The sequence below is a fragment of the Amphiprion ocellaris genome, chromosome 5, assembly GCF_022539595.1.
Source record: "Amphiprion ocellaris isolate individual 3 ecotype Okinawa chromosome 5, ASM2253959v1, whole genome shotgun sequence".
In the NCBI taxonomy this organism is placed as follows: domain Eukaryota; kingdom Metazoa; phylum Chordata; class Actinopteri; family Pomacentridae; genus Amphiprion; species Amphiprion ocellaris.
The window spans coordinates 34,660,688-34,679,187 of record NC_072770.1 but is presented as its reverse complement, the minus strand read 5'-3'; the positions used below and the strand labels follow the sequence as shown (position 1 = coordinate 34,679,187).

At 41.2% G+C, this 18,500-nt stretch overlaps 2 protein-coding genes across 2 annotated transcripts in view; both read left to right on the top strand.

Moving 5' to 3' along the window:
* Positions 1-9,594: 9,594 nt before the first annotated feature.
* On the top strand, positions 9,595-16,485 carry park7 (parkinson protein 7). The gene is made up of 6 exons (XM_023288550.3): positions 9,595-9,780; positions 10,222-10,323; positions 11,080-11,139; positions 13,718-13,787; positions 15,529-15,615; positions 15,973-16,485. Exons 1-6 carry the CDS (start codon positions 9,691-9,693, stop codon positions 16,131-16,133), a joined length of 570 nt encoding a protein of 189 aa, XP_023144318.1. The 5' UTR covers positions 9,595-9,690; the 3' UTR covers positions 16,134-16,485.
* A 224-nt stretch (positions 16,486-16,709) lies between these two features.
* The window catches only part of kcnab2a (potassium voltage-gated channel subfamily A regulatory beta subunit 2a), an 89,758-nt gene continuing 87,967 nt past the window's right edge, over positions 16,710-18,500 (top strand). The window contains exon 1 of the mRNA XM_023288556.3: positions 16,710-16,818. The gene's annotated coding sequence lies outside the window, so the exon portion shown is untranslated. The remainder of the gene's footprint in view (positions 16,819-18,500) is intronic.

Below are 18,500 nucleotides of genomic sequence, written 5' to 3'. Positions count from 1 at the left end.
TCCTAATAAAAAACACTTAAGCCAAACAACCCCCTCGCGCTCTCCCTGTGTCTGATCCTGGGAGCTACCTGCAGGCCCTCCACAGAGCACATTTAATAATGGTCCCCCCCCATCGATGGGCAGTCCGTACGACGCTTGGCTCCAAGCAGCAGCACAGTATTCTGGGAAGGCTGCAGCTTTTCAGAATGGCATGAAGGGTGTGGCTGGGGTCCCTGCAGTGTCTGTTTCACCAATATAACAGCGCCGTGGAGTTTCAATAATGATATTTCTGGCATTTTTCCAAACTTTGTTGAATTTAACCACGCTATAACTGACACATTTTCTGTTTATTCTCCCCCCCCCCCCGTTCTTTTTCACCCAGGCTTTTTAAAAGCGCCGTTCTTTGATGGTGTTTATGGAAGCAGTTTGAAGTGGTTTTTCCTTTACCACCGTAATCCCTGGTTTCTGTTCCACACAGACCCTGATGTGAATGAGCAGGAACGTAATAAAAGACTTGTGCTTTTGACGGTGTTAAAGCGGAATAAAAAGTGGCATTTTTTATTTGTTTTGCCTCGTGTTCGATTCTTGGTAATGCAGACAATCAACAGGGTAGAGGAGTTAAGTGCATTATAAATTACTGAGAGGGAGCCACCTCGCTCTTGGAGCTCATCCTGATGCTGCTGCTGCCACTTTGGGTTATGTGAGGAGTAAAGTACTTTAGCAGGGACCGTGGAGCTGCTCCACAGCACTCCTTTGCATATCAAATAAACAGCAGGGCATGATGGCAGTGCCAACCCAAACAGCTATGTTATATGTACACGCTGATGCACATGCAAACGTCTCTAAAGGTGCCGCTGAAGTCTATTGAATACCTCCTATGATACAGGTCATGGTGACACAGTGTCTGAGGATGAGGAGGTTTGTATGTGGCGTATATAGAGCTCAGAGGAGATGTCTGGAATGGTGAGCTTTATCTGCAGGATGTGACACTTTTCATTTGAAGCATCCCAGGTGAATATGGTAATTAAAACCCAGCCATTCACAGAGAACATAATTAGGAATTTTACACAGGAGAGATTTCATATTAACAACTAGCTGTGTGCCTGATCATTTGCACTGGTTTCATGTTTTTAAATTTCATTGTGTTCATAAATTGGTGTATTTGAATAGTGCATGCCTTCATTTACAGTAAAAAAAAAATGTTTCAAGATTTTCATGCTGAAATCCCATGTTTATAGTCCCCTTTTTGTGTGTCCTCAATCCACAAGGTAAAGATCCACGACTCTTATTTTCATAACAAAGCTTTCCAGGGTCCAGCAAACAAACTGTTGTATGGATGTACTATTGATTTCACATTCACACGTCCAGACTTAAAGGGACTATGGGATTGCCCATGAATCCTAAATCTGTGTGCTACTCACAGTCTGTCAAGTTGACATCCACTCTCTTCTGTAAACTGGCAAGATTATTCACTCAACAGGATCTCTCTGCCTTTCATCCTGCAAACTACAGGCCAATCCAGCCGCTGACAGCCAAGTGATAGCATACAGATGGAAATGAAGGCGAGCGGGGGAATGGTGCTGTTTGTCAAACACTGGAGGAAGCTTCTGGGTTCAGGGAGTAGATTGCCGCGCCAGACTGGGTCTTCTGCCTCTGACTTCGCCTGATGTGAGTTCTCAGCACCCGAAATCTTAGACTTAACACAGCTCTCATACATGTTGCATGTCGGCTGCACTTACAACTTGATATGATCTGATTATATTGTAGAGCCATCAAAGTGACAGAAGAAACTGCACTTTTTAACTTATGTATTTTTTTTTAACCACAAGCATGTTGCAAGACAGTATGATGAACTTTTACATTTAACACCTCGCTTTAAGCATAATGTTAAAGTGTAGGGACTTTTGGCTAAAGGGCCTGCTAATGCACAAGAATTGATTTTCTCCAACAAATCTCCTGGTCCTGCTCTGCTCTAAACAAACTATTCTGACTCAAAAAAGACTCCGAGAAAAAAAAAATGCAGTCTGTCATTCATGTCAGTTATTTGTGGAAGTAAATTGCTTACAGCCACTGCATTGATAACAATCATATAACAACTAAACTGGTCTCAAAACCTGATATGAGCAATATGTGCTGTGAAATGTATTTCCCTCTCCTTGGGCAACAGATAATATGCATTCTTCCCTGTAGTCCACCAAGCAACACAAAGAATGCATTCTGCCCGTTCAATCATAATGTTGGCTTCCGCTTGGAGATGGTCATTGTGCTCACTGGATCACAATTCACAGCCACTGGAATGAAACCAATTTGAGCTCCTTTCAAGATAATGCAAATAAATATCAGCCCTGATTTGCCTGTTTTTTTCACAACTTTCCTCTCTTCACTCCCTTATCAGCACACAGAGCATTTCTCTCTTTCTTAAGGGTCGAATGAAAGGTCTCTCTTTTCTTGAGAATCAAGGCAGAGGAGAAGCCTGGTCCAGGACTGATTCATGTCGCACACACTGGTGGGATGTTATGCATGGATAATTGATTGTCGAAGCAGCATGGCCACTGTTGGATCTTGATGGTGCTGCCGAAATGTCACCTTACTGATGTTACAGCGGCGCCGATATTAAAAAGGCTGGTCTCAAAGACTTCCATCTGAGCACACTCCTCTCCCACTGTGTCTGGGAGAGACAGCACTGTTTGTCAGGCTTCTATTTCAGAGAGACAGATCTTGCATTCGCAACCTTATCTGCACAGGACAGTGCACCCACTTCCAGAAGTGCATTGAACATTTCCAATCATAAGGATATATCACTCTCCTTTTAAAGTGGAAATCAAAAGTGGGAATAGGAGGTGGGGGGGAAAACAGACATAATTGAGATCTCATAGGATTTATTTATAGGTGGTTTGTCTCCTCCAAAACCCAGAAAAATTACACTCCTTGCTGTATATATCCCCTTCAACAACAATAACAAATCCATCATTTTTGTGGGAGCGTTTTCATACCAATTCCAAGAAGTTTTGAAGGAAAATTGTTTGGAAACGTCTCAGACATTAAGTCAGATAATGTAGTATGCATTTGTATAAAAAACAGGGGATTAAGTGAGTGGAATCCGGTTAATTTCAGAGTTAGGATAGTGTACCGAAAGCTGAGCCGGGACTGGTAAACTGTGTTAATCTATAAAGGCTTATGCAGGTAAAAATAGACTACACCTGCATGCCTTTTTACCACCATAATACTTTGCAGAGGGAGACTATTGAGCATCCATTTCCATTACCATGGGAATGGAAAAGGGATATTTTACCATCAGTTTTCAGAGTGGTTTTCTATACATTGTTCAAAGAATGAAGCTTACAGCTGCAGTCAATTCAGAGGCCTGAACGGGGAAAAAACTGGACAGAATCAAAATTTTTTGCTAAATTTGTTGCACTATGAATTACACAGAGTAACAAATATATGAAGTAATGGGGGGGGGATACTTAATCAAGCTGTTCATAAGCCGGTCTCAATCAGCTTATAGCACTCATGAATTTTCCTACAAGTCATGTATTTATTTTACTATTCTGATCTATTTTGTTTTCCAGGAAAATCAGCTCTTTACTAATGTCTAGGTTAACAATGGAAACAACATTTTTGTGAAATCTTGGAACCATATTGTGTATCTGCTGTTAAAGGGCTAACCTTTTCCTTATCGTGTCACTGTGACATACTGAAACCATCCCGAACCCAGGGCTTCCCCCATAATCAGGTGTGAATGAACATGTAAACTTAGCCAAGTATTAACAGAACGGGGCCTTTCTTCCGTACGCAGCGGTTCATGCTGCTGTGTGAATCCTGGTTGGCGTGACAGCGGTAAAAGGCAAACAGCTTGAGGAGTGAAGAGGACCCAAAACAGACAGGCGGGAACAGACCATAGTGTTGGGCAGTGGGCTGCAGCAGGAAAAAGGGAGAAAAAGGAGCATTAATAGACACCATATGTCTGCATATTCTGGGGTCTCCAGCGTAAATTTCATTACCCAACGCACAAAATGGACCATCTAAAAGACGTGTGTAACGTGGCCTGAGACAGCTACCGTGTGAAAAGCGGGCCGTTGTGTGTGAAAGCCATGGCCTGATCTGTCACGCTGGGGTTTTTAAGGAAAAACGGGGGTAGCAGCTGTTTGGTTCACCTGTCCTGTCCTGTACACGGCTCTCCATCAAACCGGAGGCCACTGTCTTCACAGGCCTGCACCCGCAGACGTGCTCCTCCACAGTAATGTCAGATGTAACACTCCTATCTAAAGTGACAACATTTACAAGACCACAGCCCCTCTGTTTATCAGACTTGTACAATTATATGGTGTTCCATTTGTATGAGAACACCGGTTGTAGTAGCGAGAAATATCCATAAACATACTGTGAGGCCTTCAGCCTGCCTTTGCTCTGTATTAAACCGTGTTGTCCGTCGGATGGTGAGTGGGATAAATCGACACAGAAAGCCTCGTATTATCCTTGTACTGGAGCATAGGGTTGCTGTGTAGGATAAACTACAAGCACCTACTTGTCAGAAACTTTTTGTCTGAGTTCACTGTGGGAAAGTGTTTGGTGAAAAATATGCACACCATGAGTATGTGACTGAATTATGTTTTAACTATTTGCACATATGTTCCCTTGTTTAAGGGGGAAAGTTACTACAGCGCTGCTTAAGCCATGGATTATCTGTCTGCGTCCTCTGCCTCTTTAGCATCAACATGAATTCACCCACTCAGAGTCTATCACACATCCACAGAGCTCCCTGAGAGAGAGCGGACCTTAGGGAAGCCCAGGCAGGGGGGGACCTCGACGGAGCCGAGCGGAGCTGAGTGGGGTTGCGGTTGCGCCCATGGGCATGGCCCTCTCGCTCTCTGGCAACCACTTTGTTAGGCACACAACACTAATCCTCCTTGTGTCTTTATTGCCCTCTGTGCAGAGGAGCGGGCCGGGGCTGAGGCTGGGGGGAAGCACCGCTGCAGGGCCAGAATCATCAGCATTCCTGTTTGAAGATAGGCCACACTGTACAGCATTAAGACATCTAATAGAGGCAAGCTGAAAGCAAAACTGATACTCTCTGAGACAGGAGAGGGAAGAAAGGAAAAGGAGAGTCCTCAAATGTACCCCCCACTCTATTCCTCCTCCTCCTCCTCCTTGGGTGGGGGGCATAATTTGAGGATAGGCAGATTATTGCAACCAGAAATGACTGTGAGGCAATTCTGGTCCATGTTGTTACACACACTCAATAATCTAAACAACACATTCATTTATAATACAGCCTCTGTGCTTGAAAACAATTTGTCATGCGTTGGATTTGTAGGAATCTCATTTTGGATAATTCTAAAGCATTTAACACAAATTGTTTAATGCACATTGGGACATATGTCCAAATGTATGTTTGTTGGGTTTATGTTTTGTGAGCAATAGTAAATACATCTGAGAACTTTTTAAGATTTGACAGCGAGGACAAGCGTGGTATCCTGACAGACGCAACTTTTGTTTTCTGTTTTTTTTTAATTATTTGCAGAGATTTCTGTTGAAAATATCCCCATGCTGCTGTCCAAGTTGTCCAGCTACCCCACACAGAGTTGAACTCACACAACTGGCGCCATCTTGTGTCTGTATGGGGCACATGGCTGCAGACACAGGTGCATAAAATTCAATGTCACCTTTTCTCCCCAGATCTCCTCACTGTCCCCCAGCTGTCACCTGAGTGCTTGGCAGCATAAGGTAATAGCATCAAGATGCAATCAAGATTATATGCTTGTCACTCATCCAGTGCACTCAGTGGCTTACAATGTGTGAAACAGACACAAGATAAAGCCTGCGCACAGATGGAAAGATAAAACGCTTCTAAATATTCATCAGTTTTCTGACTGCAGCAATGCAAGCCCTGAATGCTGCCTTCGGATCACTGGGAAGAGTTAGTGGACCAAAAGGAACCGAAATGTGGCAATGCAAAGAATAAATAAAGAAAAAAAAATCTGAAAATTTTAATCTCTCCCTGTAGAAGCAAATTTTGTGTAACCACTTTGAATTTTGTGGCACTCTTCCTTACTGGGGATCTGAAACAGGGTTTGCTGCTATATCTCAACTGAACAGAGCCTCTGCTTGTAAGCTACATCCATATTAGCAGTTTATTTCCATGTTTACACCGTTTCATATTCTTTGCAATAGTAACAGGATTACTTTGTGACAAACGGTAATTTGTGGAATTCCCTCATTTCAGTTTGAGGATTTTCTTTTTGCTCTGTATCCGTCTCATAAAAAAAAAAAAAAAAAAATGTTTCTGTATCCTCGTCTCCCCAGAGGTTTGATTCCAGAAGCCCTTCAGGTTTTCGAGCAGACCTCTGTGAAGGGCCAGATAAAGCAGAGCAGAGCAAGGCCTGGTGATGCAGGCATGAGGGAGCGATGAGAGAAATAATAATATGCTAAGGAATCCATTGATGAGGACCCTTTTACTCCACAGGCCAAATCTTACATTTCCCAAAATGTAAAACATACAAACATACCATTCTTCGCACGCACACACACACACACACTCAGAGTCATAATTTGCTGCCATGTCACACTTATCAGTCAGAACAGTTTGCATATTTTTTCACAAATTCCCCACAAACTATGTGTGCTTTGCAACCCATATTCATCAGCGTGTTACTGTGCATATTGTTTTTTTTTTATGTGCTCTCAGCAAAACCAATGAAAAGACCAAAACTAGTCAGTTATTAGTTTTGTTTCTGAATACTTTGAAAAATAACTATCTAAAACTTTGATTGGAGGTATTGTGTTTCAGCAAAAACATCAGCTAAAACATCTTGACACTGTATTTTTTTAATGTAAATAGTGTATTAGTTAGAATCCATATTCAACAGTGGATTAATATGGTGGCAGTAAATCTGAGGGACTATCTTGTTTATCATAACAAACAATTCAACAGTGCAGCTGATTTATAAGTTTTTTTTAAAGTTTTAGATACAATGCAGGTCAAAGCAACAGATAATTACCCTTTATCAGGCACAATAATGGTTTTGGTAGTTTGTTATCAGTTATTGACAATATTAGATAATATCTAGGAAAGCAGCCAACCGTCTTCGACAATGTGTTTTCATTTTTTCCTTGTTTTCAGTTGCTTGCAAAGTCCTGAACCTTACGATAAGCAGATAAAACCCTCTGCGAACAGTTATAATTTTATTCGCCGCTTGTTAGTCAGATCCTTTGTTTTCCCAGACATTAAATGTCATCCCTACTACTGCATCACAAGTCACTCTGAAACATTTCCTCAGTGTGATCGTGCACTTTACGATTCCATACTGACGGGAATTAGTAAATGCACATAAGTGAATTAATGTATGGAAATTAGCTCGAGTGCCATCGTGGGTCTGGTTCAGTTGATCCCCAGCTGCATATGTTGGTAATCACCGCTGCTTCTTGAATTCACTCACAGGCACGCAATAAACAACTTGCTGCCAGCACCCCCTACGCTTTTGTCTAATCCGCCGTTTCACTGGGCTCTAGTTTGTCGCACAAATATGGGAGTGAATCTCAGCTGCAGAATGCACAGAGGCACATTAACTAGGATCTGTGCCTGAACACTAAAGCCCCAGACATTAAGTCTACGAATTACTCTGCAATACGATTCCTTAACTGTCTTAAGAGTTTGATGCAGAAGTTCTCAGACAGATCTGGAAGACCTTGGTGACCTTGGGCACCTACTTCCGGGAGTTGTTTTCCAAAGCACATTCATGAAATGACTCAGTTGAAACTGCTTCTCACAACCCATGATAAGCCTATGATTAACTAAACTAATGATACTTGAATGTTTTCTCAGAAGATTTGTTTTGTACCTTCAGAAGTTACATTTTTGGTCTTTGGATTCAACACGATAGTCAACATTGCTGTTCAGTCTAAACATCTTCCTCAAGCTTCCCTTGAAATCCCTTCCTGAATCTTTGGTTAATGCCTCCACCTACTGGAACAAAGCGTGAACTGCCTGCTATTAAAGGACATTTTATGCAGCTTCCTTTTATGCTGGCAGTTTAATGGACTAGAAAACCTTTTGTTTCTAATAGCAGCAATTATATTTTTATGATCTCATGAAAGCTGTATGATAGCACTTAAAGCAGTTCCACTTATAGACTGCTCACTAGCTATTCTAGTCTACTTCATATGTGCACTGTTCAGCTGTAACATTTTAATGGTGGTGTCTCCTGCTTACAGTTTAGTTGACTCTGAAACTATCAAGGTATGTTGTTGATGCAAAGTGATGTTTTCATTTATATGCAATAAATGATTCTCCCCTTAGCAAGCTCAGTTGATTTTTAATAATCTTGTGCTGTTTTCCAGCATTAGTTTTATGAATATCAGGCCAGTCTACTGATCTAATGACCACTTATCCTCAAAGTCAGTCTTATTTTGCTTTAAAAAAATTTTAAGACATCACATAACAATCCAAAACTAGCTCTGAGATGTCCTCATTCATCAAATTAAAAGTCCCAAACTGTTACTTAAAAGATAAATAGCTGAGATTTTTGGTATCCGCTGGTATCCACCTTGGATAACATCTACTTTTAAGGAAGAAAGATAAATCATATTTTATGTACATACAGTTAATCAAAACACTGCTCATTGCAACACTAACTTTTCTCTCTCCCCACAGCAGATTTGCTCTGATTATTATTAGATATATATTTGTGGTATTATATTTTATGGGTGAACTTTTCCCCTCACCAGCCCCTGCTTTTCTTCCCCTGGATTATTTGTCCATATTTATGAGTGCCGTTGACCCAAACTACTATTAAATAAATGTATTAAAAATCAAAATTAGCATTAATAACCTATAACATCCTATTTAATCTGGGATGTAAAAGTTGGTAATCCTCGTCTCGCTCAGTAGTTCTTTCTGTCACATGGCAAACTTTTACAAAGGATTAAAGCTGTAAATCATCATACATGTTCCTCCTTTATTGACAGTTTTAGGAAACAATCTTCAGCCACTTTTTGTTGCTCTTAATGGTCTTCCTTTTATATTTTACAATTTGATTTGATTTACAAGTTGCTATCCCACTTTACCTTTTAAATACTGTTTTAGTAATTTCTACTATTTTTTGTTTACAAATTGATTTTACAAGTTTTAATACTGTTTTTCTTTGTTCACACATTTCTGAACATGTACAGCACATTGGTCAACTCAAGTTGTTTTAAATGTACTATGTAAATTAACTTGCTATGATTTGATTATGATAAATTAAAATAATTCCAAGGCAGTTAGAAAACCACTGGTCAAGCAAACCTGCAGTTACTGTGATATGAAGAGAGATAGCATATAAAAGCATATAAAAGACAGTGGGATCACCTAACTGCCACATTTTAGATTCCATTTACCTGAAAAAACATGCAAAACAGCACAACTATCAGGTTGAAATCTGAAGCTGGGTAAGCTGGGTGAGCTGGGCTAAGCACCAAAATGCTTCCAGAGAAGCCAGATCCTAACAGATCTGTGTTCATGTATCCTTAGTTCATAAATCTGTTTAAGAATGACACTATTTTTATGATAGCTGTTAGTGGATGTGCAGCAAGAGTCGAAGCACCGCTTAGAAAGGGGGATAGAGCGATTCTGGCAACCCTGCTGTCAAAACCTCAGTGCCATTCGCTGTTGAAGTTACACAGTGAAGTTAGCGTCTCTGCACCTGTCTGTGGCACAACTTGAAGCTAACCATGGCAGGGAAGAGGGCGTTAGTAATCCTGTCTAAAGGTGCAGAGGAGATGGAGACGGTTATTCCAGTGGACATCATGCGCAGAGCCGGGGTTTGTAGCTGCAGCTGGATGTTAGCAGTTAGCTAGCTGACCAACACTACTTAGCCTGCTAGCTTGAGTTTAAATTAGCCACCACTGCAGTCAGTTCACAACGTTGTCGTGATTTTAGCGCTTTGCGGTGATGAAAAAACTAGTTAATGTATGCTAATAATGGTGTAAAGTCCTACATAAGCAGCATTTGTAGTGTAGCTAAAGTTAACATGCTAACGTTGCTAAACATTATTGTACCAGCGAGAGTTCAGTCAGCTGTCCGGGTTCAAGTCTGCTAACTGTTGAGGCGCTCATAACCTTCACAGTGAACGCAGACTGAGGCCAAGTTAAATGTCAAAGTCCAGCGTCATTGCCAGACACGTACTTTACAGATGGGATGCCATGTTGTGCAGTCAGGCTAATGCTGCTTTCCCACTAAATCTTATCTTCCTAAACTTGTAGATTGCGGTGACGGTTGCAGGCCTGACGGGCACAGAGCCAGTTCAATGCAGCAGAAACGTCGTCATCTGTCCTGATGCGAGTCTGGAGGAAGCCAGCAAACAGGTGGAGCTCAGCATCTACATCCCAACACTCCGATTACATCCTAAACCATTAGTCCATGGGCCAGACCAGATATTGGTACCACCTAAGTGGTGCTAAAATGTACATTGGGTTAATATAAGTACATTAAGATGTGATATAGTCTTTCCACACTGGCAGCTTTATCACTTATTTGTGAAATGGTCACATTCGCCATAACCACTGTATTGCACAATTCATTTAAATCTCACCGTATGCAAAGATCAGATCTAATATAAGTCAATAATCAAATAAAACTGTTTGAGAAAGGGTTATATGAGTGCATTTCTTTTTTTGTACTTTCTTTTCATGCTTATTTGTTTTGGTCAATTTGAGTCTTATTTTGTTATTTTGTGTCTCGTTTCTGTGGTTTTGTGTCTTGTTTTTGTCATTTTGTGTCTTGTTTTTGTCGTTTTGTGTCTTGTTTTTGTCATTTTGTGTCTTGTTTTTGGTGTTTTGTGCTTTGCTTTGTCATTCTGTTTGTTGTTTTTGTCACAGACAATCTTGTTACCATAGCAGCGAAATCTTTCTCAGACTCAAGTTTGTTATAGTATTGTTCTGTGTTGTAAAGTTATTAACACAGATGATGATGTGTGGCATCTGGCACTTATTATTTTCTCATAATGAGGAAAAATCCTGTCGAATTCGACTTTTGGCTCAGACCCTTTCATTGTGTCCATTAAACCAGTGATAACATCTATTAAGCTATCAAACTTTTGTTTCTTGTGGATTGTCTCCCAGGGCCCGTATGATGTGGTGCTTCTGCCAGGAGGAATGCCAGGAGCCCAGAATCTGGCAGAGGTGAGAAATACTCAAACATGCCTCACGTTTTAATCTTTTTTTAGGGTTCCCATCACAAACATTACCCCAGTGTTTCTTTAAGACCAAAATAATGTCATGCTAGCGACTCCATGTAAAATGTTTTAGTCTTACCATTAGTATGATTATGGAAATTGCTTGAATTTAAAGTCCTGAAGAAACCTTGTTGTGCTCTGGTTGTCCTCAAAACTCTAAGTATGCATTGATGGGATTTTAGGAACAATTTGGTTGGCATCATGAGCAACAACCCACCAACTGTCATGAGATTTTAGAGGGTTCTATCTGCAGATGTCAGGCCTAGCAACACTACACTTTTCCTGTTGGTTCACAGGCACATGCCTTAGATTTTGTGTTTGTGTGCAGGAGGGCTTTCAAGTATTTACTCTCCTCTACATCAACTCTCTCATTTAATGTTATCTCTGCTGACTCGCATATAGGCATGGCTTACTCTTCTGTTTTTTTGTGTCTTTTGTCTGGGGAAGTAACCTTTTTAAATGTGCAAGTGGCACCTATTCACTTCAGTGATATATTCATTCAATTTGAAAGGGTTTAACTTGTGTATATATGTTTCAGCAAGATTTGTGCTCATACTCAAACATTACTGAAAAACATAAACTACATTTGTAAAAGTAAACTGGTGAAACGTTACGCAGAGACTTTCTGAGGGAAAAAAATGTCATGTTTCTTTTGGCTTTCTGGCTCCTCCATAGTTATCAATGTGCACACAGTGTCAGAGGAAGCTGAGATTACAAAGCTGTGTGTGAGCTCATAATTAATATTCATATTTTAGGAATAAAAAAGACATCTGGAAAAAACACATCAGTGGGATTGTTGCGTTTGAGTCACTTTCTAATTTTTTTTTCAAAGTAAAAGTTCTCTGCATCCGTCTTGTTTTTATTGAGGGGGACAAATACATGTATTGTAAGTACTAAGTGAATGTATCTCCTGTAATCTACACGTATACACAGACCCTGGGACCCCAGGATATGAGATCCATAACTGGACTCTCTTGTTTGAACATGAAATTCTGCTTAATCCTGATTTACTGCGTGAAACGATGTAACATCACTACCTTAGATCTGAGTCCCAGACATCGTCTTTAAGTACGGTCTGCATTAGACCAGTCAGAAAATCATTTACAAAAACACAAATAAGATCTCTTGTGTCAATTAATCAAAACTGCCAGCTTGGTAAGAAACATTTGATAGGACACCGTTGCTCATGATAAGAAGCTGATGGAGAACAGATTTTTACAGTTTCCTCTAACACCTACCTGAATATTTTGCTAATCAGTGCTCCCAAATTTTTGTATTTTTATTATACAGGGTTTTTCCTGCAGGAAAGGACACTTTTAGAACCATGATTGAGATTCGAGACGAGGCCAAAGTTAACTCACCAGGACCAAAATAAGAACATAGAATTAAGAAATTCTATATATTTTTAACCAGTTCTGTTCATTGGGGTATTATTTACCATGCATAATAGAAGGTCTCGGCCAGAAATAATGAGAAAATACATAGATTTCTACATACAGGTGAATGCCTGTACTGTATTCAGACCGATCATGCTTACTATTGGTCACTGCCAAATCTGAGCCAAGAAAAACCCTCCTATAGAACTAATATATATAACTGGTGAACTACAGTATTTGATACAACCTTTTAGTTGTGCGAGTCTCCCAAAGTCATATTTTGCTTGCTATTTAGCTTTAGGTTTGAGATTTTAAACTGTTTTATGCTACCTTGCTTGTTAATTAATAGATGAGTAACGTTTGCCCAAGGTGAGATAGACCATAGCCCCTCACTGACAAATGTTAGTGTTAGAATGAGTGTAGCTTCCCATAGCTTGACTTTTCTCCAGAGCTGACACAGTGCTTCAGTGGGACTAACAAGAGGATGTACCGATGGGATTCACTCAAAATAGTGACGGGGGAATTGTTTTGGTGGAACATTGGCAGGGAAGCGGGCACTATCGTTAAAATTACCAAACGAAGAATATGAGCACGGCTGCTTTATTGCAGGATCCAAACCTTTGATAAAACCTGAAGTTTTCATTGTGGCAGTTGTCTTCCTGGAGGTCGTTTCTAGTAGTGAAGGGAATGTTGAAAACTGTAGCACAGATAGTGGAAGGAAAGGAGAAGGCCGTGTGAAATGCATGACCAGTGGCAGGCCTGTGTTTATTTATTTTTGTTTCAGTGATTGCAAAAATAAATTTTAGTTGTCAGATTTGAGGACACAAGAAAATTAACACATTCTCTATCCTTCCATGCTTTAGGGGTATATAATTCTCTTCATTTTCTCATGGAGTAGAACTTGTTTGATATTATGAAATCAATAGTCAAACTCATCTGATAGTAAATCATTTTATTTTGAAATATAATTCCTATGTTTTCTGTTTAATAAATCAGTGATAGTTTGAAACAGCTCTGTATGTTTGATGCGTTTTAAAATGCTGCCAGCCTGTTTGAGTGATTATAGTATCATTGCATATCATACACACTGTGGAATCACATGGCCTGCAAATGACTCACTGTGCATCTGGTTTCCATGCTTTTTTTCAGTCTCCTGCTGTGAAGGAGGTGCTGAAGGATCAAGACGGCAGAAAAGGCCTGATTGCAGCCATCTGTGCAGGTACAGTTTGTGAAAACAAACCAATCATAATAATACCGGACAGACCTCTAACAGTGGCGTCTCTCTATGGGTTAAAGCTTAAGTATGTCTTGACCTTAAGGTTTGACCATTATGTTGTTGCTTTGAATCAAATACTGTAAATTACACGTCATGCATTGCAGTTTAGTTGATGTGTAAAGTAGCAGCTTCATAAAGAACCGAAGAATAAATGCTGCTCTTACTAATTTTCCAAATCATATCAAACAGGTTTGATCATTTATTATTAGAAATGAATGAAGCATGTATTTTACTACCATGTGACACATAAGTATTTCTACAGAAACAACACTACAGACATCATATTCTTTTTATTATTTTTTTGTACCTAGCTAAATGCTGCACCACTAAACGGGATTTCGACTTGAAGATGCACATGGCAGTAGACTCAGGACATTTTGTGATATTTTGCTAACCCGATCTACCTTGAAAAGAGTTTAGCACACACCTTAACCGCATTTTGAAAAATGTACACCGTTAATAAACGACAGGTTTCATTAATTTGTGGCCATTCGTAAACCCCCGTGGCATTTGAAGGGAAAGGGTAAAGGTTTGATTAATAAGTGTCTTCGAGTTAACCCACAAGCGGTGACATTTAATTTGACAGGTTCCGTATGAGGAGAAAGGACACAGCAAGGACAGTTTGAATAGGGACAGGAGACTCAATGCGGCAAAGTGGATTGAAGGGTGTCCTAGAAATGACTGAAATCCTCACAGGAATATACAGTTTAATGAACCTGCCAGCAAGAGGGCCGGCTGCAAGACTTATTATTCTGCCGTAACATGAAACTTATTATCTTGACACATGAAAAGGGTTATTTGATAAAGGACTCGACTGAAAACCAGGGCAGTAATGAGTGCAAAAAATATATTAAAAAGGCAAGTTTTCTGTCGTATACTTCTCCTTTTGAGCTTCTAAGTCTTGCACACATTGTGGATCGTGTCCACACAATATACCTACATCATTATCGAGATTTATCAGATGATAAAAAGATGGTCATCATCACCCTTCTCTCTGCACCTGCCTCTTTGTCTGACTGTGGTTCCCAGAAGGTCTCCCTCTCCACCAGACTGGCGTCCTTTGGGTGGGGACTTGCTGTAACAGGAGTAGCTCGCCTTTAACTGGCAGTCTGCAGTTCTGCCAGGGGAAAGTGTAATCTTTAGACTGCACGGGAAGGCTGCCAAGGAGCATAATCAATAACTTTCTATTTATTAACAGTTTTTGGATGAGCTCACTGCAGTGCTAGGACATTACAAAAGTTAATGCAGCAGCAGTCAATGTCTTCAGCCTCTCCTTTTTTTCCTCTCTTTTCAATGCGGTGCAGAGCCGTTGGAGAGAGGCTGGAACTGTATACTGCATGTGTGTATTCTTAGAAACAATGGTACATTTGAGGACACCTTTAGAACATGGTGTTATCAGCAAATATTTTGCACATTTGTCATTAATTTTTTTTATTAACTGAATCCCATTATGTAAAAAGCAGAGTTTTATATGTTATTTTCTATGGCTTTGAGTTTTTGTATCGAACTTAAAGGGAGTGATTCGGGGATACAGTGTTTTTGCCTTGTTTTACCCTCAACTACCTTCTTTTAACTGCATAAAGATGAAAACGAGGACTGACACGGGCAACTGAATATGTTCTTAAGTGTCACTTTGTAACAGGAAGCTGTTAAATGAACCTTAAACAGCTTTGCCTTTCTGCAGGTCCTATTGCTCTTCTGGCAAATGGCATCGGCTACGGCAGCACAGTCACTACACATCCTGGCATGAAGGAGAAGATGATGGCTGGAGGTAAAGAAAAAAAACACCTCATGTGTAGCTAGGGCTTTTTAATATTTACTACTGTAGCACACAACATAAGAAACTGCAGTTATGTGTAAAAGACAGCAGATGGTGCTGCACTAGCTCCTTTTTGTACATAGAGAATCATGTCACTCTGCAGTAGAGGAGCACACCACTCAGAGGTGAAAGAAAATGCAGGAATTTGACAGAACATACTAGAACTGGGTCAGCTGGAATCCTGATAGATTATCTATGTGTACACATTTTCAGCGCACTGTGATGTCTGACATGCATTCAGTTTTGTGGCTTTAAGCTCTCGTCTTGCTTCATGTTATCCTTATGGTGTTGCACTTTGTCTTTTTTTAGACCACTATAAATATTCAGAGGCTCGAGTACAGAAGGATGGACATTACATCACCAGCCGTGGGCCAGGAACCAGTTTCGAGTTTGCCCTGACGATTGTAGAGGAACTTATGGGGGCTGAGGTTGCAGCTCAAGTCAAGGCTCCTCTTATTATGAAAGAGTGACTGTAGCCCTGTCCACTGACAGTTCTGCAAGCAGCACTGCCCCGCTGTACAAGTCTGGCATTACTGCGACAGCTAATCCAATGTAGCTGGCACCGAGAGTCAAAGTCACCAGTGACAAATCGTCCTTTCCCGAGGGACACAACTCTGTTTCTGTTCTGACAGGTTATTGTCTTCCTTCGTCTCTTAGTAGCCAACGAAAGGCACCTTGTGTTGTCTGGACACTGGAATAAAACATGAATAATCACTGCACGTGCTCCCCGGATAAGATTCATTGTAGTTTGTTGCCCAAATTGCTTCATTATTTTCACAGCTTGTATTGTGTCACTTGTCATTAAAACATGAGTGTGATGAATCTCTGTCTTAATGTGCGGTGTATTTATAGTGGAGGTCATACTGACTTGTTTTCACATGCCTGCAGTGGTTGTTGACACCTAAATATAGGCTGCATAATGTAACATATTGTGGGCGCTACTTAGAACGCGGGAAGCACAATCCGAATTGATTGGCAGTTGGGCTGACCAATCAGAAGCCTCGTCCCGGCTGCAGTTAGCTCCTCACTGGCCAATGGCAGCTCGGCCGCAGCCAGAGGGGAGGGGCTTAGACGCAGCGCGTGGTAGTTGTGTCAGAGCAACAAAATCAGAGGGTCTTCATACAGGGATAAAGGAAGAGGTGGTTTCCGCCAAAGGTAAGAGCATTTAGGGTTTCTGTGCTGACTTTTAAGTGTTTTCTGGATTTTTCGGACTTTTATAAACGATGTAATGTTATTCTGAAGTGGGCTTAATTCGCTATTCAATGTTACAGACCAGTTTACGCAACATTAATCACGGCAACCAGCCACTGACGGTGTCGAAATTATCATGACACTGGGACGTTAATATGCACGACAGCAGCCCGGACAAGTGTTATATCATTAGGAGAGTGGGTGTCCGCATCTGGGAATTGTTTGGTTTAGCCGTGACTAGCTCGCTAAGTGAGCGGCGTGGCGAGCCTCAAGTTCCGCTGAAATCCGTGTGGCATGTAATGGATTGACATCAGCGTCTCGAATCGGCCCGGGCAGAGTAACGTCAGCCCCGGGTAACGTTCACGACGCGCTCACAGACCGGAGATGCGGTCGGACGAACGAGTGAAACCGGAGGGACGTCGTATCTCGGCGCTGAGAGATCGTTGTGCAGATGTGACCCGACATGGAGACGTCAGCTCCAGAAGCTCTCCTTCCCTCAGCAGCCGCAGTCAGACTGTGCTGCATGCGGTGACTGTAACTAACACAGTGCGGCAGAGGCCAGGTTAGGTCCTCCATCAGTCCAACACATCACAGCACAACTACCAATATTATCATCTAAACATCTCCTCTCATCTAAATAGGCTTTACTGCTCACGTACAAATGGTCTAACTGTGATTGTTAGGATGATCTCTCATCATAAATACATCTGCACCTGGAGCAGCATTTTGCAACATGAGCTATCTCCAGCAAATCCTCACTGACGAGGCCTGCCAAGATTCTGCTCTCATCTTTTCTTCTGCTCTTCAACCAGGAAGAATCACAGGTGCCATCTTCACTTCTTTCACTCTGCAGAGGCAGGAAATACAGCACAAGTTCTTTTCTAGCAGACGGTGTGTTCAGACAGATCAGTGCATGCAGTGAGGAGAGAAACTCAGGTGGCTTTTTCGTCCACCACTGTGCAAGCGAACAACAGTGCTCCAAAAAACAGAAAAAAGACTGAGGCTCTGGTCCAATTACCACGCAATCAGTGTGCACCTGTGTTTGTCGATTACCTCTGGGTGCACTCTGTTTGCCCTATGACAGTCTTGATGTTTTTTAGACGGGGCTGTCAGCATCATGGCATTGTGTGATTGAGCTGATCTGTTTTATGTCAGAATACAGAAGTAATCTTTGCCACTCCCTGGAAGACAGACATCACTGCTCAGATATAGTGTCTTGATGACAAGTGTATAGCAGTCTCATTAATGCTGGGTTTTTCAGTTGGATATTTCTGGAACGTTAACATTTTGCGCTGTTGCACATAACATGTTAGAATTATTCTGCTTGAGCAGCTGTACAGTAAAGAGCTTGAGGCTCGACTCCCTATTTGTGGATGGGGCAGAGCAGGGTGGGGTGGGGGGAGGACGAGGCTGAAGTCGCTGTGACTGAGTCATTGGTTTAGCTAATGATGCAATTAGAGTGCTGCACTTTGCATCTCCTGATTAGATCCCCTGCTTGCATTGGCCTGCAGACAATGAAGACTGAATTTGCTTGCCTGAGTTGTTTTTTTTTATGATACGTTTCAGAAGGTAATAGACAATTTTCAAGCAATTGAGGTGTCATCAGGCATCTGGATTTTTTTCTGTCATCGGCAGCAAATGGATAG